We start from the raw sequence: 22,337 nt of genomic DNA, 5'->3' as shown, positions 1-22,337 counted from the left end.
TAAAATCTCATCTCCCCCTCTGGCTCCTTTGCCAATTCCTTAGAGGGATGACTTTCTGTTAAAGAGCCTGCCAACCCCTCTCACCCACTTTCCCTAAAGTGCATCAATCTCATCAGGAAAAGTCCAGAAAAATCAAATATTTTTACTGATAAAAGTTTATTAATGAAACAGAACATGGTTAAAACAAACAGAAAATGACTTGAGGATCAAAGACAACCAGAGTAAAAGGATGTTCACAATGTTCTGGACACAAATGGTTTCTCTTTAATTCATCTGTAGCCTGTTCCCTGCCCTCTTTGTGGAACACCTCCGCTCAGCCCACAAGCATCACCCTGACCTTCCGCTCGCTTGCCATTAGAATTCACCACCTTGCTCTCACACTCACATTTCTGTCCTCGGCCTGCTGCAATGTTCCGGAGAAGCCCAACACAAGCTGGACGAACAGCCCCTCATCTTCCGATGAGGCACTTTACAGCCTTCTGGATTCAACATTTAGGTCAACAACTTCACACCCTGAACTCTCTCCTACATTTCGATTTGTTTTGTTTTGCCGAGTGCCAGTCTACACCTTGTTTTCATGTTTTTTGCTTCCAGACAGAGCTGTCCTTTATTCTGCCATTAACACTTACTGTGGACCAATGCTTTGTTTCTTTACCACAAACATTACCCCTCCCTTTGCCTTGGGTTCCGGGATATTTTTGTCATTTAATCTCACCCACCCCCTAACCAATTCCTGACTTTCCCTTTTGTTCTCCCTGCCCCTCCCCCCTTTCTCAGCAGCATCAAACCCATCACATTTCTCCCTCTCTTTAGTTCTGAAGTAGAGTTTCATTGGACGTGAAACATTATCTCTGTTTCTCTCTCCACAGATGCTGCCAGACCTGCTGTGTTTTTTCAGTTCTTTCTGTATTTATTTTTGATCTACCTGTAGTGGTAGGAAAAACACTATTTACTATCCAGGATAAAATAAATGTCCTCCATCAGCTTTTGTGGATCATTTCAGTGGAAATGTGCTCTCCCAGGCTCAAAGAGCATCAGCCCATTGGAAGCAAAGTTGTGAGACCGGCCAGTCCAGCAGAAAGAAACCCTCCGACCCTCCCACTTCACCAAGTGTCAGAATGAACATGGTTCAGTCCTGGATGTGGTTAACAGCAACAATAACAGCAGAATCCAACTCCTGTCATCACTTGTGAACTCGCTGGTGTCTCTGCAGGGATGTTGACTGAGTGAATCCCTTTCCACATACAGAGCAGGTGAATGGTCTCTCCCCAGTGTGAACTCGAACGTGTACCTGCAGTCTGGATAACTGAGTGAATCCCTTCCCACAGTGAGAGCAGGTAAACAGCCCCTCCCCAGTGTGAACCCGCTGGTGTGTCAGCAGGCTGGATGCCCGGGTGAATCCCTTTCCACACACACAGCAGATAAATGGCCTCTCCCCAATGTGAGTTCGCTGGTGTTCCCGCAGGTTGAATGAATCAGTGAATCCCTTCCCACACACAGAGCAGGTGAATGGTTTCTCCCCAGTGTGAATTCGCTGGTGTCTCTGCAGGTGGGATGATGTTCTAAACCTCTTTGTGCAGTGAGAGCAGCTGAACGGCCTCTCCTCGGTGTGAATGTGCTGGTGGTCCCTCAGATCCTGAGACCTTTTGAATTCACTCCCACAGTCGGAGCATTTAAAGGGTCTCTCACTGGTGTGAACTCGCTGGTGTTCCTGCAGGTTGGATGTTGATCTAAATCTCTTTGAGCATTGAGAGCAGCTGAACGGTTTCTCCTCAGTGTGAATTCGCTCGTGTCTCAGCAGTTCCTGCGACCTTTTGAAGCTGCTCCCACAGTCGGAGCATTTAAAGGGTCTCTCATTGGTGAGAGTGACTTTGTGGTTCAACAACTTGGAGAAATAAGTGAATCCCATGCCACACACAGAGCAGGTGAATGGCCACTCCTCAGTGTGAATACGTCGATGAATTTCCAGCCGAGATGGGAATCTGAATCCCTTCCCACAGTCCCCACATTTCCACGGTTTCTCCATGGTGCGGGTGTCCTTGTGACTCTCCAGGTTAAACAATCAGTTAAACCTCACACAGAACACAGGTACAGTCTCTGCCCACTGTGAATGCTGTGATGTATTTTCAGGCTATATAACTGGTTAAAGCTCTTTCCACAGTCAGTGCACTGGAACACTCTCACTCGGGTGTGTGTGCGTTGGTGCATTTCCAGTCACACTGACGTTTAACGCCTTCTGAAGCAGACAGAACAGAGAAACATTTCTCCTTCTAGATGCAAAGGCCGATGGTATTCAGGTCCAGATGAATTGAGCGACTGTCAAATCTTGACGTGGCATATGGTTTGGGATTCTGTCAATGGATCCTAACCTTCTGATATCCTATAAAAGGAGTTTGCAGCAGACATCAGAGTCACTACGGGATCAAAATTCAGAACAGATAATTCTAGTTTCGATAGAACATTCTTTCCCCACTCATTCCCCTAAATCTGTAAGTTGGTTAAGATATGGGGGTAGTGATTAGTCATGCTCCTGAACTTGCTGCCTGTGAGGGTAGTCAAGCAGAGATGATCAGTAATTTCTCAATGAGATTGGATGGGTGCTGCAGGAGTACAGAATGGGACCCTCTCCAGACTGACAGAATTGCTCGACAGAGAGTCAGCAGGGCCTCGAATTGTCCAATGGACTCCTCCTCTGCTGTAATGACTCTGACTAGAAATATATAACGTAGCTACAGTACTACATTACAAGACAAGAAATAATAATAAATGTACTTTATTATAGATCCATCCAATATTTATCACATAACCACACTGTCATAATTCTGTCCTCAGAGTTTTAAAGCACAGCAAGAGGCCCTTTGACCCATCGTATTTGTGCTAGCTCTCAAGCACCAATCTGTTCTAATCCCACCTTTCACCACTTGGTCAGTAGCAGCCTTATATGTTATGGCACTTCAAGTACTTATCTAAATGCTTCTTAATGTTGAGCGTTCCCACCTCTCTCACCCTTTCAGGCAGTGAGTTCCAGATTCCCACCACCCTCTGGGTGAAAATCTTTTCCCTCAAATCCCCTCTAAATTTCCTGCCCCTCACTTAAATCTATGTCCCTGGATATTGACCCAGCTACTAAAGGTCAGTGGACTGAGGGATCATATTTTTGTACATCTCAATCAGGCCCCCCCCTCAGCCTTCTCTGCTTTAGGGAGACCAATTCGAGCCTAACCAGCCTCTCTTCATGACTGACACGTTCCAGCCCAGGCAACATCCTGGTGAATCTCCTCTGCACCTTCTCCAGTGCAATCACATCCTTCCTAAAGTGTGGCGACCCGAACTGCAAACAGTACTCCAGCATTTTATACACTCAATCATAACCTGCCTGCTGAAATATTTGATGCCTTGGCTAAAAAAGACAAGTATCCCATATCCCTTCTTAACCAGTTCATCAATCTGTCCTGCTGTCTTCGGGGTCCAATGGACATGCACCCCAAGGTCCCTCTGGTCTTCTGTACTTCCTGGCGTCCTATTGTTCATTATCTGTTCCTTTTTTTTAATACTTTTCCAATTCAATCAAATCAAATCCAATTCAGAGTCCCAACAAGTTGAGACACCCCAGATCCAGGCCGACAAGACAGGGCGAGCGACCAAACCACCCTGTCCCGGGCCCGATCCACATGAGCCAAGCTGATTGGAGAAGGGGGAGGCTCCTCCTCCAAGACTTGAACCCATCTGCACCTCAGCCAAAAGGCCGAGATGACGCTTTTAAAAATTGCTTCATATGAAACACATGAAGCCCCAGCGCAACCCAATGACCCCGACCAAGTGCGGCCGACCATGGGCTGCCGACCACACTACACCCGATCTCAGCCAAAAGGCCGAGTTCCTTTGCCTTGTTAGTCCTTCCAAAATGCATCACCTCAGACATTTCAGGGTTAAATCACATTTGCCACTGTTCTGCCCACCGAACCTGCTCGTCCACATCATCCTGTAATCTAAGGTTTTCCTCCTCGCTATTTACCACATCACCAATTTTTGGACCATCAGCAAACTCACTGATCGAACCCCCACATTCATATCCACAGGAAACTCCGCGCGGCCATTGACACAGGGCCCGGACTCTGATTGGCTGGAGGACCAGCGTTCATCCGGTCCTCCAGGCGTTGCCATTGGTCAATCTGCCGCATGTGGACAATGAGGGGGCGGAACCCGAGCCCACGTGGGGGTGGGCGGGGCTCAGCCAGCACACGGGGACTCATCCAGCCCGCCCCTCCGCCATCGAGCACGTCCCCAATTCAGGTCACCCCGGCGTCCACAGCCCTCCTCTCTGCCAGCCACCTGAAGTCATACGGCTGGAGGAGCGGATTCCTGAGCAGCGGCTCTCGCACGAGAGCTGCTACTCCTGACGGGGGAGAGCTGCGTCGCAAGGCGACCTTGTTCCAGACAGTGAGGAGGTCCTGGTAAAAGACGGTGGCTGAGCCAGGATGGGGCCGTTAACCTGGGCCTGTTCCCGGGAGGGAGGGAGGGAGGGAGGGAGGGAGAAGCCCCGCAGCTGCAAACCAGGGAGCTGACAATGATTCTGAAGGGTTTGCGGATCCACAAAGTGTTTCCAAATCCTCCCAGCCACCGCCTAACGCTGACTCCGCTTCTCCGGGACAAACAAGCGCCAAGGACAGCAATGACACTGCGCATGCTCCACATCACAATGCCCCGGGGACAGATTGACGGCTGCTTCGGACCAATAGGAAGCGGGGGCGGGGCTGGAGGATCAAGCAAGAGAGGCTGGTCCTCCATCCAATCGGAGTGAATGAGGGGCGGGTCTGGAGGACCCAACAGGAGCGGCTGGTCCTCCAGCCAATCGGAGTGAATGAGGGGCGGGGCTGAGGCGTCCCCATACAACGCACGGGAAGTAGTTCGCATGCGCAGTAATGTTACAGTCTGGAGCATGCGCATTAAGCAACGGCGTTTGCAGCACGCACAGTGTGGGTGATAGCAATCGGAGCGAAGTTCCTCTGTCTCATCAGCAGCCGGTAAGGATGCGGAAACATAGAGGGAGTAATGGAACCGGCGGATGGACGTAGAGGGTTCCTAAATACCTGGTCAAGGCCTCAAATCTCGAAAATGAGCCCGTCGGTCTGTGTTTGCAGCTTCCGGTCTTTTTCCCGAGCCGAGGCTCAGGTTAACGGCCGCCATCTTGATTCAGCAGGGAGGAGAGCGCATGCGCGGTGTCTTGGTGACGCAACAGCGAGTGGGCGGGGCTTCACGTTTCTGCTTCCCCTCCAGGTCCTAGCTCCCGGTTTTATAGCACAATGAGCAATAGGTTTCTCAACAGCTTCACCCACCCAGGCTGCAGCTGCTGTTTGCAGCCTCGATGAGTCCATGGGCCATGTACATATTCAGTGTGAGAGGTTGCAATCCCTGTATAGTTACCTAAAGCGGTTACACAGCTTTTGGTTACACTTCAGCCCCAGGCTCCTCATGTTTACATAGAAACATGATGTGGAGATGCCGGCGTTGGACTCGGGTGAACACAGTAAGAAGTCTCACAGCACCAGGTTAAAGTCCAACAGGTTTATTTTGTATTTGCTACCAAGTAAACCTGGTGAGACTTCTTACATAGAAACATACACAGAAAATAGAAGCTGGGAGTCGGCCGTTCGGCCCTTCGAGCATGCGCCGCCATTCATTATTGTCATGGCTGATTATCAAATTCAATACCCTGATCCCTGTCGCCCCAAGAGATTTATCTAATTGAAATCAGACTCTACTTCCACTTTTGAAGAACGTGAATTCAAAGATTCATGACCCTCTGAGAGAAAAACTTCTCATCTCTGTTTTCAATGGGCAATGCTGTTTTTTAAAACAGCGACTCCCTCGATTCTCCCCTGAGAGTAAACATCCTCTCCAGATCCAAAAGAGAAAATGCTGGAAAGTCTCAGCAGGTCAGGCAGCACCTTTTCTCCCCCTTTGCTTCCCCTTTCCCCCTTTTTCTCAATTTTGCCTCCCTCCAATCCACCCCCCCCCCCCCCCCCCCATCTTCATCCATCACAACTTCTTCAGCTTCTCTGCTGTTTGGCCATTCACGCTTTCTATTCTCTCTATGGACTGCCATTAGCATCCTTTCCCCTGGTTCCTGTGGCTTGGACCCATCTTTCATTCCCTCACAGTGTAAACATCTCCCACTTTCTATGCCTTTTTTATGCTTTGACAAAAGGTCATCTGGACTCGAAGCTTCAGCTCTTTTCTCTCCCCCACAGATGCTACCAGACCTGCTGAGATTTTCCAGCATTTTCTCTTTTGGTTTCAGACTCCAGCATCCGCAGTAATTTGCTTTTACCCTTCTCTCCATATCCACCCTGTCAAGAGTTTTCAGAATCTTGAAGGTTTAAATTAAGTTGCCTCTTACTCTTTTGAAGTCGAGCAGAAGCTAAACTCGAGCAGAGACTGTCTCACTGCTCCTCATCAGACAATCCACCTATTCCAGGTGTTAGTCTACTAAACCTACTATGAACTGCTTCTCATAAAGCAGTTAAAGAATAATATGCACTCATATTTTTCCTTAAATAAGGAAACCGATAATGTACACACTGCTCCAGATATGTCTAACCAATGCCCTGTGCAACTGAAACATAACTTCACTGCTTTTACTCAATTCCCCTCATAATAAATAATAGCTTTCTGAATTACTTGTACCTGAGATAATATTGCGATTTTCTATCGTGATGGATTTTGGACACTTTTTCTTAAACAGGGGGTTAGAAAGGGAGGATTTACACACAAGCTCAAACCAAGAGTTGTCTCTTCTGATATGGGCTTTCTGAATGGGATAAGTCGGAGGATGTGAATGGAATGTTTCCACTTGTTGGTGTTTCCAATACTGGGAACCATGAACAGACAACAGAGATGAATAAATCAAACAGGAGGAGATATTTATTTCTTGTTAGAATATGGAACTCACTGCGACTGGAAGTGGTTGAGACAAATACTTTAGATGCTTTAAAAAGGAAACCAGATGAGAACATGAGAGAAAAGGGATTAAAAAGTTGAGTTGAGGTGAGCAGAATGAGAGGAGATTTGTGTGGATTAGAAATTCCAGTACAGATCAGGGCAGGGGTGGGGTGGCGGCGGAGGCAGTGGCACAGTGGAACTATCACTGGACTAGCAATCCAGAGACCCAGGATAATGTTCTGGGGACCTAGGTTCGAATCACCACAGCAGATGGTGAAATTTAAATTCAATTAAAAGTCTGATATTGACCATGAAACCATTGTTGATTGTCGTAAAAGCCCATCTGGTTCACTGATGTCCTTTAAGGATGGAAATCTGCTGGCCTTAACTGGTCTGGCCTACATGTAACCCACAGCAATGTGGTTGACTCTCAAATGCCCTGTGAAATGGAGGGCAGTTGGGGATGGGCAATAAATGCTGTCCCAGTCGGCGACGCCCACACCCCGTTAAAAATGAATTTAAAAATTAGACTGGCCTGTTTGTGTTTTGTGTATCTCATGTATTCATAGAATCTCTACAGTGCAGAAGGAGGCCTTTCAGACCATCCCACCCAGGCATATTCCGTAACCCCACATATTTACCCTGCTTATCTCCCTAACCTACACATCTTGGGACAGAAAGGGGCAACCACCTAACCCACACATCTTTGGAGAGTGGGAGGAAACTGGAGCACCCGGAGGAAACCCACACAGACACGAGGAGAATGCGCAAACTCCAGACAGACAGGTAACCAAGGCCACAATCGAACCCAGGTCCCTGGTGCTGTGAGGCAGGAGTACGAACCACTCTGCCATCCATGTAATTCTTTGTAAACTTATTTTGCAGGAAATTGAAGAGAAGGATCTGCAGTCTGGATGATCGAATCTCACGTCAGACAGAGTCAATCGGTTCATCGGGATCTGAAGATTTGTACATCTGAAGGGATTTAATTGACCATCTCAGTTGGAAACTGGTGAGAATCTGTTTCCTTGCTCCTCCTGTGGGAAGGGATTGATACAGCTGGGAAACATGCTGACACGACAGCGAGCTCGCAATAGTGAGAGTTCATTCACCTGCTCCGTGTGTGGGAAGAAATTCATGTGTTCGTCCAACCTGCTGGCTCACCAACTCGATCACATTGATGAGAAGCCTCTTCAAAGCTCTGACTCTGAGGACAGCGTTGAGACGCCTGAGGAACAGGCCCAACACCAGCTCCTTCACACTGACGAGAGACCGTTCAGCTGCTCCCACTGCGGGAAGAGGTTCAGCCAGTCCTCCCGCCTTGCAGAGCACCAGCTCCTTCACACACACGAGAGACCGTTCAGCTGCTCTCACTGTGGGGAGTCGTTCGGCGACTCAGTGCATCTCACTGAGCATCAACCAGTTCATACCAAGGACAGGCCATTCAGCTGCTCCCAGTGTGGGAAGAGATTCACTCAGTCCTCCCACTGCACCGTTCACCAACTGGTTCATTCTCAGAAGAGACATTTTAAATGTTTTAAATGTGAGAAGACCTTCAAAAGAAGGATTAGTCTGCTGAGACACCAGGACACTCACACTGGGGAGAAGCCGTACCCCTGTTCTGTTTGTGGGAAGAGATTCGCTCATTCATCTCATCTTCTGACACACAAGCGAGTTCACACTGGGGAGAGGCCTTTCCTCTGCTCCCTGCGTGGGAAGGGATTCACTCGATTTTCACACCTTTTGACACACAAGAGTATTCACACTGGAGGGAAACCATTCACCTCCTCAATGTGTAGAAAGGAAGAAGTTCAATCATCTGACCAGCTGACACACCAGCGAGTTCACACTGGGGAGAAGCTGTTCACCTGCTCGGTGTGTGGGAAGGAATTCACTCGGTCTTACTATCTTCTGAGGCACCAGCGAGTTCACACTGGGGAGAGGCCATTCCTCTGCTCCGTGTGTGGGAAGATGTTTCATTGTTCATCCCATCTTGTGATACACGAGCGTGTTCACACAGGGGAGAGGCCTTACGTTTGCCCTGTGTGTGGGAAAGCATTTGCTTCTTTACAACACCTGCTGAAACATCGGCCTGTTCACACCGGGGAGAGGGCGTTCATCTGCTCCGAGTGTGGGAAGGCTTTCACCGAGTCATCCAGCCTCCGGACACACCGCCGCACTCACACAGGGGAGAAGCCGTTCTCTTGCTCCATTTGTGGCAAGAGATTCACCCAGTCATCTGACCTGCTGAGACACCAATACATTCACACAGGGGACAGGCCGTTCACCTGCTCTGTGTGTGGGAAGGGATTCATTGGTTCATCCCGCCTGCAGACACACCAGCGAGTTCACACCGGGGAGAAGCCGTTCACCTGCTCTGTGTGTGGGAAGGGATTCACTCAGGTATCCAGCCTGCAGAGACACCAGCGAGTTCACACTGCGACAGAACCGTTCACCTGCTCTCAGTGTGGGAAGGGATTCACTGATCCATCCCACCTGCAGAGACACCAGCGAGTTCACACTGGGGAGAAGCCGTTCACCTGCTCTGTGTGTGGGAAGGGATACACTCAGGTATCCAACCTGCAGAGACACCAGCGAGTTCACACTGGAGAGAGGCCGTTCCTGTGCTCTGTGTGTGGAAAGGGATTCGCTCAGTCGTCTAGCCTGCTGAGACACCAACGCATTCACACCGGGGAGAAGCCGTTCACCTGCTCTGTGTGTGGGAAGGGATTCACTGATTCATCCTATATGCTGAAACACCAGCGAGCTCACACTGCGACAGAACCGTTCACCTGCTCCCTGTGTGGGAAGGGATTCACTGATCCATCCCGTCTGCAGAGACACCAGCGAGTTCACACTGGGGCAAAACCTTTCAACTGCTCCATGTGTGGGAAGGGATTCACTGATCCATCCCGCCTGCAGAGACACCAGCGAGTTCACACTGGGGCAAAACCGTTCAACTGCTCCATGTGTGGGAAGGGATTTACTCAGTATTACAGCCTGCTGAAACATAGACGACTTCATGTGTGACCGGCAACGTTGGATTCTGTTGTTTCTGCGCCCTGAGATAAACAATAACAATTGGATCAATAGAGGAGGCAGTGGCACAGTGGGATTATCACTGGACTCAGGGTAATGCTCTGGGGACCCAGGTTCGAATCCCACCACAGGCAATGGTGAAATTTGAATTCAATTAAAATCTCGAATTAAAAGTCTAATGACAAACCTTAACCATTGTTGATCGTTGTCAAAACCACTCTGGTTCAGTCATGTCCTTTCGGGAAGGAAACCTGCCATCCTTACTTGGTCTGGCCTACATGTGACTCCAGACCCACAGCAATGTGGTTGACTCTCAAATGCCCTCTGAAATGGAGGGCAGTTAGAGATGGGCAAGAAATGCTGGCCCAGCCAGTGACGCCTATATCCAGTAAAAATTAATTTAAAAAAGTTCCTCAGTATCTCAGTAACCTCCTCCAGCCCCACAACACTCTGTGTAAATACAAGTTGTTGCTGATTATGCCCTGAGATAGAAAATGTGAACCCGATTCCCCTCGTCCACCAACACAGCAACTTCTTCATAAAAATTGAAGCACATGGGATTGGGGCGAATGTATTGAGATTGAAAACTTGTTGGCAGACAGGAAATAGAGTAAGATTAAACAGGTCTTTTTCCAACTGGCAGGCAGTGATTATTGGGGTAATGCAGGATCAGTGCTGAGACCCCAGCTAGTCACCTGCCATGGGTCTGCTGTTTTATTCCCCCTGTTTATTATGCATCATTTCTAAATTGCTGCTTCTTAATATTCTGATTTAAAACCATGGATAAGCTCAAACCACTTTTGGATAACCTGTGACTCCCTGATCAAGAATCTTACCGACCACTGCATGCCATTCTGGTCACCGTATTATAAAAAAGATATCTCTGCACTGGAGAAGGGTACAGAGATGATTTTGAATGATGATACCAGAAATGTAGAAAGCAGCTCACCACCACCTTCTCAAGGTCAATCAGAGGTTAGCAATAAATGCTGGCCAAGCCAGCGATGTCCACATCCCATAAATGATTTTGAAACTGTGTGTTTGGTTATCCATCAGGAAAGGATTGACACGCTCACGCTTTCTTGAAAAATTAAGGCTGAGGAGTAACCTAATAGAGGGCTTCAAAATTATAAAAGGTTTTGAAATAATGTTTCTTCTTTTGGAGAAAGGCAAAACTGGAGACCATCAATACAAGACAGTCGCCAAGAAACCCAATAGGAAATCCAAGATAAATTTCTCCACCCAAAGAGTGGTGAGAATATGGAAATCATGACCACAGGGAGTGAAATGAACAGCATCGATGTCTTTCAGGGAATGCTCAACAAGTATTTGTGTGTGATTTTATAATTCATTCAGGATTTATTTCAAAAAATCTAAGAACAATAAAGTAACAGGAGATATTTTGAGGCATCTGAGAGTCTGTGTGTGTGAGGGTGTCTGTGAGTGTCTGTGTTACTTCTCATTGGTTTCACACCAACCTTCCTCTTTCTGAGCAGACATTCTGGCCCCTGATAAACCCATTGAGTGATTTGAATGGTACAATTCAGAGATTCTTCGTCCAGGGTGAAACCACAGGCTGACTGTGTGCTGTGTAAAACCAGACATCTACACAACCTAATCCCACTTCTCCTGGAACAACGTGAAGTGACTACAATTTTCCAGATTGATTTTTTTGCTCTCAATATTCTTTCAGATAATTCATAAATTCCATGAGTACGTTATCCTTTAACACACCTGTGGTGTCCAGTTTAAATACTTCCCTCAGTCTGACCAACACATAGCAATGGGATTGCCACTATTACAGGAATCCATTCTGTAAATCTGATTCCAAGGTTCTCTGGAGTAATGCAGTGATCCAGACTTTCCCACTTAACACCAATCCATATCCCTATCTGAGTTCCAGATTTTAACATGATTTTTCAAAACACAGGCAGCAGGGTGGCACAGTGATCAGCAACGCCAGGGACCTGAGTTCAATTCTGGGCTCAGGTATTACAAGTAAGCTTACATTAACACTGCAATGAAGTTACTATGAAAATCCCCTAGTCGCCACACTCGGCGCCTGTTTGGGTACACTGAAGGAGAATTTAGCACAGCCAATGCACCTAACCAGCATGTCTTTCAGACTGTGGGAGGAAACCTGAGCACCCGGAGGAAACCCATGCAGATACGGAGAGAACATGCGAACTTCACACAGACAGTCACCCAAGACCGGAATTGAACCGGATCCCTGGCACTCTGAGGTAGCAGTGCTAACCACTGTGCCACAGCTCTCTGTGTGGAGTTTGCACGTTCTCTCTGTGTCTGCATAGGTTTGCTCAGAGTGCTCCAGTTTCCTCCCACACTCCCAAGATGTGCAGGTTAGGTGGATTGGCCATGGCAAATTGCCTCTTAGTGTATGGGTTAGGGGTAAGCCGAGGAAGAGTCGGTGAGACTCGATGGGCTGACTGGCCTCTTTCTCCACTGTAGTGATTCAAGAAGAAACATTGTTTAAGATCTTTGAACCTGATTCAGCATACCTCTCCCTCACAGCACATGAATTTTTCTCTCAGATCAGTTGTTCCTTTATAGTCTGTGTTGTTCTGAATGATGACAGTATTAACCTTATCCAAACCTGCCCTAACCCTCTTGTCGGTTCATTTACTGAAACAAGGGTCTGTTGTTTTAATGGTGACAATCCCTGTCTGCTCAGTTATTCCTTTAACTCAGCCCTACAATTGTTGTGAATTGCTCTCTCATGCTCCCACATTTCAGTGACAAATGTTGATCTGTTTGCTCCGAACCCACTGGGCTCCATCTGTTTAAAGCCACAAACAGAAAGGTCCAGTTTTCTCCTGGAGTTTGACACAGAGCAACTTTTAAAATGAAGGCAGCACTGCTGCCTCACAGCGCCAAAGACCCGGGTTCGATTCCCGGCTTGGGTCACTGTCTGTGTGGAGTTTGCACATTCTCCCTGTGTCTGCGTGAGTTTCCTCCGGTTTCCTCCCACAGTCTGAAAGACGTGTTGGTTAGGTGCATTGACCCGAATAGGTGCCGGAGTGTGGCGACTAGGGAAATTTTACAGTAACTTCATTGCGGTGTTAATGTAAGCCTACTTGTGACTGATAAATAAACTTTACTTTGATGCAGAGTTTCAGCCAATGAGGGAGCTCCAGGCTCTCCCCGCCCCCCGCCATTCACTCCCATTGGTTGGAGGAACAGCCACTCCCGCTCGGTCCTCCAGCCCCGCCCCTCATTCACTCCGATTGGTTGGAGGACCAGCCGCTCCCGCTCGGTCCTCCAGCCCCGCCCCATCTTCCTATTGGTCCGGAGCTGCCGTCAATCAATCCCCGGGCATTGTGAACGGGAGCATGCGCAGTGCCGATACTGGAGCGATGTTGTTGGAGGGAAATTGACAGCGATTCAGATTCAGAAACTGGAGGTGAGCGGGAGGAATGGGGCCGGTATTTGGGTTTGAGAGGGTAAATAAACACCCTGTGGAGGCTGGGAATCCAGAACTGGCAGCTACAGACCCCCTGTTCGCATTGTTCAACCCCAGTTGCATTTCTACAGCAACTTTCAGGACCACAGGATCTCCGAAAGCATTTTGCAGCCAATGAAGTAGATTTGAAGTGTAATCTAACAGATCATTATATTGTAATGGTTGGATCAGATAACATCTTACATTTACAGACTTGCATTTACATAGCATCTTACACATCCACAGTAAGTCCCAGAACATTTTACAGCCATTCTGAAGTGTAGTCACTGTTGTAATTTAGGAAATGTGGCAGCCAATTTACACACAGCAAGAGCCCACAAACAATGTCTGTTGATGTGTTTTTAGTGATGTTGATTGATAGATATTGGCCTGGACTCGGGATAATTCCCCTGCTCTTCCTCAAAATAGTGGGCATGGGATACTCAGTAATTTGATAAAGTGGATTCAACATTGGCTCAGTTGTAGAAGACAGAGGGTGATGACAGAAGGCTGCTTTAGTAACTGGAGGCCAGGGTCCAGTGGCGAGCCCCTATTATCATTTATATAAATGACATAGATGACTATGTGGGGGATAGGATTGGTAGGTTTGAGGATGATACAAAGATTGGCCAGGTGATCTGCCCAAGACCGCAAGGAACTACAAAAGGTCGTGAATGGAGCCCAATACATCACGCAAACCAGCCTCCCATCCATTGACGCAGCTACACTTTCCGCTGCCTCGGCAAAGCAGCCAGCATAATTAAGGACCCCACGCACCCTGGACATTCTCTCTTCCACCTTCTTCATTCGGGAAAAAGATACAAAAGTCTAAGGTCACGTACCAACTGACTCAAGAACAGCTTCTTCCCTGCTACTGTCTGACTTTTGAATGGACTTACCTTGCATTAAGTTGATCTTTCTCTACGCCCCAGCTATGACTGTAACACTATATTCTGCACTCTCTCGTTTCCTTCTCTATGAATGGTATGTTTTGTCTTATAGCGTGCAAGAAACATGTGACAATAACAAATCAAATCAAATCAAAATCAGTGAGGGTGAGTGTCTTGGGCTACAGGAAGATATGGACAGAATGGTCAAATGGGCAGATAAGTGGTAGGCTGAGTGTGAGGCGATACACTTTTTGGAAGGAGTAATTTGACAAGGAAAAATTCAGTGAACAGCATGACACTAGTAAGCTCTGTGGAACAAAGGGACCTGGGTGTGATTGTCCATAGATCTCTGAGGAGAGAAGTGTATGTTAGTAGGCTGGTGAAAAAGGCATGTAGGACACTTGCCTTTATCAATTGAGGTATAGATTACAAAAGCAAGGAAGTCATGTTGGAGTTGCATAGAACTGTGGTGAGGTCACTGCTAGAATACTGTGTGCAGTTCTGGTCGCCACATTATAAGAAGGATGTGATTGCATTGGAGGGGGTGCAGGGGAGATTCACCAGTGAAGGTGAGTTACAGATGAGAGGGACAGTATCAAAAGAGAGAACCATTGACAATATTAGATAATGTGGGGAAGTTGGGTTATCAGTGGTTTAGAGGGTAAAGGGAGAAGAAGGGAGGTCTCATGGACAAGATGAGCAGTGAGAGGGTTTGATGGGAGATAGCAGAGGAATTGGAGAAAGATGTGAGTTCAGTACTTGGAGAAAGGGAAATTTCAGAGAGAGTTTTGTCTGGTGGTCCAGTGGAAGGGAGGGAAGCAGCAGAGGCAGCTGATCAGATTGTCTCAATCTTAGAGACAAAGAAGCTCCACGAGCTCCTCACACTTGTTGTTGAAGATGAGGATGGAGGAGACGGGAGAGAGGCCCTTCAAAAGGAGAACCATTCACACATTTTTAAAAAAGACAACAGACAATACATTAACACAAAGACGGTGTATTTGAATTTTGTGCAGAATATTCGCCTCTATAACTGGCCTGAAGTTTATTAACATCAGCAGGTGCAGACCATAATGTGACTGACAACAACATCCAATCTCCAGTTATTTATGAACTTGCTGGTGTCTCAGCAATGCGGATGACTGAGTGAATCTCTTCCCACACTTGGAGCAGGTGAATGGTCTCTCCCCGGTGTGAACCCGCTGATGGACAGTGAGATGAGATGATCGCCTGAACCCAGTCCCACAGTGAGAGCATCTGAATGGTTTCTCGTCAGTGTGAACTTGTTGATGGGACACCAGTTCCTGAGAGGTTTTAAAACATTTCCCACACTTCAGACACTTAAACGGTCTCTCATCAGTGTGGCCTCTTTGGTGTGTAATTAGGATGGATGAATTAACAAATCCCTTCCCACACTGGGAGCAGGTGAATGGTCTCTGCCTCGTGTGAACTTGCTGGTGTGTCAGCAGGGTGGATTTGTGAGTGAATCCCTTTCCACACTCAGAGCAGGTGAATCGTTTCTCCCCGGTGTGAACTCGCTGGTGTGTCAGCAGCGTGGATGACTGAGTGAATCCCATCCCACACACAGAGCAGGTGAATGGTCTCTCCCCAGTGTGAATTAGTTTGTGTTTAATCAGGGTGGATGACTGAGTGAATCCCTTCCCACACAAAGAGCAGGTGAATGGCCTCTGCCCAGTGTGTGTGCGCTGGTGATTTTGCAGGGTGGATAACTTAGTGAATCCCTTCCCGCAGTCCGAGCAGGTGAACGGCCTCTCCCCGGTGTGACCACGCCGATGGGTTTCCAGCTGGGATGGGTAATTGAATCCCTTCCCACAGACCCCACATTTCCACGGCTTCTCCCCATCATGACTGCATTTATGTTTTAACAGGCCAGATGATTGGTTGAAGTCTTGTCCACAAACGGACCACGAGTAAGGTTTCTCCCCACTGTGAACGGTGCTTTTTCCTTCCATGTTCAAAATCCGATGATATTCCGGTCACAAAGAATGAGGCGACTCTGTGAGATCCTGATGTGGAATTTGGTTTCAGTTTCCCAACTGCAAATCCTAATCTTCTAAGACACGATGAAATTGATTTAAAACAGAAAAAAAGGGAGTGAGAGAGAACACACAAAAACAGGTTGTGAAATTGAGCTGAATGAATGGGGTCATTTGTGGGGCCGGCATTAAGAAAAAGTGGCCATGAAAGCTGCTGGATCGTCATAAAAACCCAACTGATTCACTCATGCTTCAGGGAAGGAAACCTGCCACCTGGTCTGGACTGACACATGAACCAATATCTATCGAAGGGGTGAGAGAGGTGGAAGAAGCAGAGGGTGAAGGAGAGGGTTTCTCTACATCTACATCCTGACCAGAACTCTGACAGAATCTCCTAATATCTCAACCTCCACCATTTAGCTGGACCAGGGTAGTAGGTGCATGTGAAGATCATCACCTCCTAGTTCCCCTCCAACTCATACAACATCTTGACTTGTCTGACATCAATTACTGCATGAGCAGAATTTTCCAGCATTTGAATATCGGGAAGACTGGAGTCACTGTCTTCAGTCCCCACTACAAACTTCACCACCCTCACAACTGACTCCGCCCTCTCCATGTTAAATATCTGAATAAGTTGTTCACAACCATGGTGTCTTACTTGAGAAGAGTTTTAGACCACATATCCACATCATCACCAAAATCATCTATTTTCATAGAAATCATAGAAACCCTACAGTGTAGAAACAGGCCATTCGGCCCATCGAGTCTGCACCGACCACAATCCCACCCAGGCCCCACCCCCATATTCCTACACATTTTACCCACTAATCCCTCTAACCTACACATCTCAGGACGCTAAGGGACAATTTTAACATGGCCAATCAACCTAACCCGCACATCTTTGGTTCCCCCCACCTCAGTAACATCCCCCAACTCTGCCTTAGCCTCAGTTAATCATAGAATCTCTACAGTTCAGAAGGAGGCCATTTGGCCCATAAAGCCCACACCGCCAACAATCCCACCTTGGCCCTATCCCCATCGCCCCATGTATTTACCCTGCTAAACCCTGACACTATGGGGCAATTTAGCATAGCCAATCAACCTAATCCACACATCTTTGGAGTATGGAAGGAAACCGGAGCACCTGGAGGAAACCCACGCAGACACGGGGAGAATGTGAAGACTCCACACAGACAGTGACCCAAGCTGGGAATCGAACCCGGGTCCCTGGCACTGTGAGGCAGCAGTGCTAACCACTGTGCCACCATGTCGCTGCAGAAACCATCATCCATTCCTGTCTTACCTCTAGACTAAACAATTCCAATACAGTTCCAACCGGCCTCCAACATTAAGCAACCCCCTCCAAACCATCCTAAACTGTCCATATGCTTTCTCACACCAAATCATGTTCACCCATCGCCCCTGTGCTTGCTGATCTACAAATGCTTCCTTTTAAGAAGCATCAGAATTTTAAAATTCTCATCTTTGTTTTCCTCCATGGTTACAATCATTCCTGTGTCTGTAATCTTCTCCAGCCACACACTCCTCTGAGATCTCAACGATAATCTAATTCCTCTTGAGCATTCTCAGTTTTAATCATTATACCATTACAAATCATCCTTTCGGTTGCACAGGCCACAAGCTCTGCAATCTCTTCTTTAAATCTCTCTGCCTGTCCATCACCTGTGCTTTCTTTAAAACCCACCTCTTTGACCAAACCTTTGGTCACCTGTCCTAATATGGCTCAGTATCAAATATCACAGTATAATATTTGTGAGAAAATGTCTGAGGCTGTTTTATTATGTTAAAGACACAATATGAATATAAATGATTGCAACTGCCCTGATATCGTTGTTCTCATCAGTAAGAAATTGGAAGTGAAAGGGTAAAGCAGTTTGATGGTCAAATTATTCACATTCTGTCAGTGGTAATTTTGGGGCGGCACGGTAGCACAGTGGTTAGCACTGCTGCTTCACAGCTCCAGGGACCTGGGTTCGATTCCCGGCTTGGGTCACTGTCTGTGTGGAGTTTGCACATTCTCCTCGTGTTTGCGTGGGTTTCCTCCGGGTGCTCCGGTTTCCTCCCACAGTCCAAAGATGTGTGGGTTAGGTTGATTGGCCATTCTAAATTGCCCCTTAGAGTCCTGGGATGCATAGATTAGAGGGATTAGTGGGTAAAATATGTAGGGATATGGGGGTAGAGCCTGGGTGGGATTGTGGTCGGTGCAGACTCGATGGGCCGAATGGCCTCTTTCTGTACTGTAGGGTTTCTATGATAATTCCAAAACATTGCCCCAAACAAAGATGGCGACTGCGCATGCGCCGTGTTGCTCGTGCGCCGACTGAAGACGGCGACTGCGCACGCGCCGTGTTGCTGGTGCGCCGACTGAAGACGGCGACTGCGCATGCGCCGTGTTGCTCGTGCCCTGATGACGATGGCCCTGATTAACCCGGGTCTGGAACTGGGAGAATGCTGAGGCCCTGCTCTGCGCTGAGGGCTGGGACCATCCTCTGATATCGCTCAGTTCTTTTTAAGAGTTCGCAGTTTACGTAACATGTTTACGACGCCTCTCCAAACCCCCGCCTGGTCTATCGCGTCCTCCGCCCCGCCATTCCCACCTTTACTGATTGTGGATCCGAGAAAGAATGTCTTCGCCGCCATTAATCACACTGCGCATGCTTCACTCAGCCCCGCCCCTCATTCACTCCGATTGGTCGGAGGACCAGCAGCTCCCTCGCGACCGTCCAGCTTCCTCTCCTTCTATTGGCCAGGACCTGCCGTCAATCAGTCCCCGGGCATTGTGAGGTGTCGGGTGAGAGGTCAGTGCCGAGGGGCGGGGTTTACAATGAACATTCTCCACTCTCCCTGTCCACCGCTTCCGGCTTCTCCCCACAAACCATCTCCAACAAAGAGAGAAGGGGACACACACTGACCGAGTGACAATGTCACTGCATTAGTAATCCAGAGAGACAGCACAATGTTCTGGGGACAGGGCTTCAAATCCATTCAATTAATACAATTTACAATTTAAAGTTCGTCTCAGTGATGGTGACTGAGGCTTCTCTGAGAAAATCTCCACACATTCCATTCTGGGCACAAGATTCAGATTCCTGTTTTGTCACAAGATATGAATGAAGTTATGTTCAGTTTGTTATTTTTGTTAAAATTGGGTTTTTTTGTTAAATTTGTCAAAAATTTGACAAATGGTACAGTGGTTAGCACTGCTGCTTTTCAGCGCCAGGGACCCGGGTTCAATTCCCAGATTGGGTCTGTGTGGAGTTTGCATGTCCTCCCTGTGTCTGCGTGGGTTTCCTCCGGGTGCTCCGGTTTCCTTCCACAATCTGAAAAATGTGCTGGTTAGGTGCATTGGCCATGCTAAATTCTCTCTCAGTGTACCCGAACAGGCGCTGGAGTGTGGCGACTAGGGGATTTTCATGGTAACTTCATTGCGGTGTTAATGTAAGCCTACTTGTGACTAATAAATGGACTTTACTTTAAAAGGATCTGGAAAAAATTATCTAAAACTTAATTTGGATATCCAGAGAGTGTGTGGGATGGGAATTTACAGATTTGGGGGAACAAGAGAGGATAAAATGTTCCAGAGAAACTAGAATTGTTTGTTCAGAGTTTCTGTCTTGGACTGACATTTGGTTACATTTGTAAACCCCATTGACAGCATATTAGAAGCTGAGGATTTGTGGAGAAAATATTCAAGTAAGGATCAATTCAGAGTCAAAGTCATTTGGGGAATGAAAGTGAAAAATATTCCACCAAATGAGAACTGTCTGTTCTGAATTTCTATCTTGTACTGACAGTGCTGACCTTTTAAACTCCTTTATCAGGTTATTAGAAGCAGAGGATTTGGAGATAGGAAATGCAAACCAAACGTCACATCAACATCTGATACTCAATGAATCAGAGTGTGAGTATCATTGGCCTTTGAATGTGGTGGGAAGATTGTTTTAACAAGTTGCATAGCCTTTAAAATATTTCAACATTTGAAGCAGATAGAATCCACGTGTACTGTGTACGAGGCTTGAACTTATCAACCAGCCTGGAGAGAAACAAGGATACCAGCACCACAGAGAAACCGGGTAAATGTGGGGATTGTGGAAAGGGATTCAAGTATCCATCCCTGCTGGAAATTCATCGACGCAGTCACACTGGAGAGAAACCATTCACCTGCTCTGTATGTGGGAAGGGATTCACTCAGTCAACCACTCTGCTGAGACACCAGCGATTTCACACAGGGGGAGAGACCGTTCCCCTGTTGTGTGTGTGGGAAGGGATTCACTCAGTCATCTGAGCTTCTGATACACTGGAGAGTTCATACTGGAGAGAAGCCATTCACCTGCTCTGTTTGTGGGAGGGGATTCACTCAGTTGTCCCAGCTGCTGACACACCAGCGAGTTCACACTAGGGAGAGGCCATTCACCTGCTCTGTGTGTGAGAAGAGATTCACTAATTCATCAAACCGGCTTACACATCAGTGAGTTCACACTGGCAAGAGACCATTCGTTTGTTCCATGTGTGAGAAAGGATTCACAACTTCATCCAACATTTTGACACACCAGCGAATTCACACCCGGGAGAAACCATTCACCTGTTCAGTGTGTGCAAGGGGATTCAGTCAGCTAGCCCACCTGCTGACACACCAGCAAGTTCACAAGTGACTGAAGGGTTTGGATTCCACTGATGTTGCTGGCGTTCACTGTACCCAGGACTGAACCATGTTCATTCTGACAATTCAGGTTTGTCTCTCTGATGTGACCAACCATAGTTCTGGCTGGAGTTTAAGATTCTAGTTAGTTAGCTGATTGTGTTCTTGGGCCTGCAGCCTCCCTTTAAGAATATGTGTCTGTGATCATTCAGAGAAATCCACCAGCAATCAGTTTGCCACAAATATTGAACTTTTACTTCAATCCTAAATTGATCTTTGGTTCAAACTCAACAATTCAGTGTCTGAGAGGTTCTACTGATGAACATCTCCAATTAGAAAGTGCTGATTAATCCTTGCTGACAATTCTTACTGACCTGCGCATTACACACAGTGAGAGCTCCGTTATCCCCCAGAAAGAAGGGGAATGGGAATTGGTGGAGAATCAAGCGTTCCCAAATGTTACCCCTCCCGTCTGGTACAGAAATCCCCTCGGCTCGGAAATGAAGACAGGTCTAATTGAAATAACAAACTTGTGTATATCTTTTATGAAAAAGGGGCTACAAAATCATCAGATAGGAGAGATTGGTGTCAATCTTATTGAGTAAACAAGTAAACTAAATCAAATTAACTGAGGGGAGGGGATTGGTGTCAGTGACTGTAGAGTTTACATCAGACAGGAGGAGATTGATGTCAGTGACTGTGGGGTTTTATATCATGATGTGGAGATGCCGGCGTTGGACTGGGGTAAGCACAGTAAGAAGTCTCACAACACCAGATTGTCTGTACCTTTAAGACCTGGCTGGCTGTAGAGATTTGCATTCTAATTAGTATTCTGTAACTTGATTCTGTCTGTTTGCACTGTTGGAGAACAGATATCCACTCCATCTGACGAAGGAGCAGCGCTCCAAAAGCTTATGGTGTTTGCTACCAAATAAACCTGTTGGACTTTAACCTGGTGTTGTGAGACTTCTTACCGGGTTTTATATCAGACAGGAGGAGATTGGTGTCAGTGACTGTGGGGTTTATATCAGACAGGAGGAGATTGGTGTCAGTGACTGTGGGGTTTATATCAGACAGGAGGAGATTGGTGTCAGTCACTGTGGAGGTTTATATCATGATGTGGAGATGCCGGCGTTGGACTGGGGTGAACACAGTAAGAGTTTTAACAACACCAGGTTAAAGTCCAACAGGTTTATTTGGTAGCAAACACCATAAGCTTTCGGAGCGCTGCTCCTTCATCAGATGGAGTGGAAATCTGCTCTCAAACAGGGCACAGAGACACAGAATCAAGTTACAGAATAGTGATTAGAATGCGAATCCCTACAGCCAACCAGATCTTAAAGATACAG

At 47.2% G+C, this 22,337-nt stretch overlaps 3 protein-coding genes across 5 annotated transcripts in view; 1 reads left to right on the top strand and 2 right to left on the bottom strand.

The window, feature by feature from the left end:
* Positions 1-22,337, bottom strand: part of LOC144480817 (uncharacterized) — a 1,107,688-nt gene that overhangs the window by 999,540 nt on the left and 85,811 nt on the right. The window lies entirely within an intron of this gene.
* LOC144480905 (uncharacterized) overlaps positions 1-22,337 on the top strand; it is a 34,154-nt gene that overhangs the window by 9,691 nt on the left and 2,126 nt on the right. The window contains exon 3 of the mRNA XM_078200532.1: positions 7,945-9,911. Coding sequence (XP_078056658.1) covers positions 7,945-9,911 — 1,967 coding nt within the window. The remainder of the gene's footprint in view (positions 1-7,944; positions 9,912-22,337) is intronic.
* On the bottom strand, positions 15,421-18,734 carry LOC144480681 (uncharacterized). The gene is made up of 2 exons (XM_078200276.1): positions 18,628-18,734; positions 15,421-16,275 (listed from the first exon to the last, which is right to left on the bottom strand). The coding sequence occupies exons 1-2, from the start codon at positions 18,732-18,734 to the stop codon at positions 15,432-15,434; spliced, it is 951 nt and encodes a 316-aa protein (XP_078056402.1). The 3' UTR covers positions 15,421-15,431.

This window comes from Mustelus asterias, chromosome 30 (genome assembly GCF_964213995.1).
Source record: "Mustelus asterias chromosome 30, sMusAst1.hap1.1, whole genome shotgun sequence".
NCBI classification, from domain to species: domain Eukaryota; kingdom Metazoa; phylum Chordata; class Chondrichthyes; order Carcharhiniformes; family Triakidae; genus Mustelus; species Mustelus asterias.
This window is presented reverse-complemented; position numbering and strand designations above follow the sequence as displayed.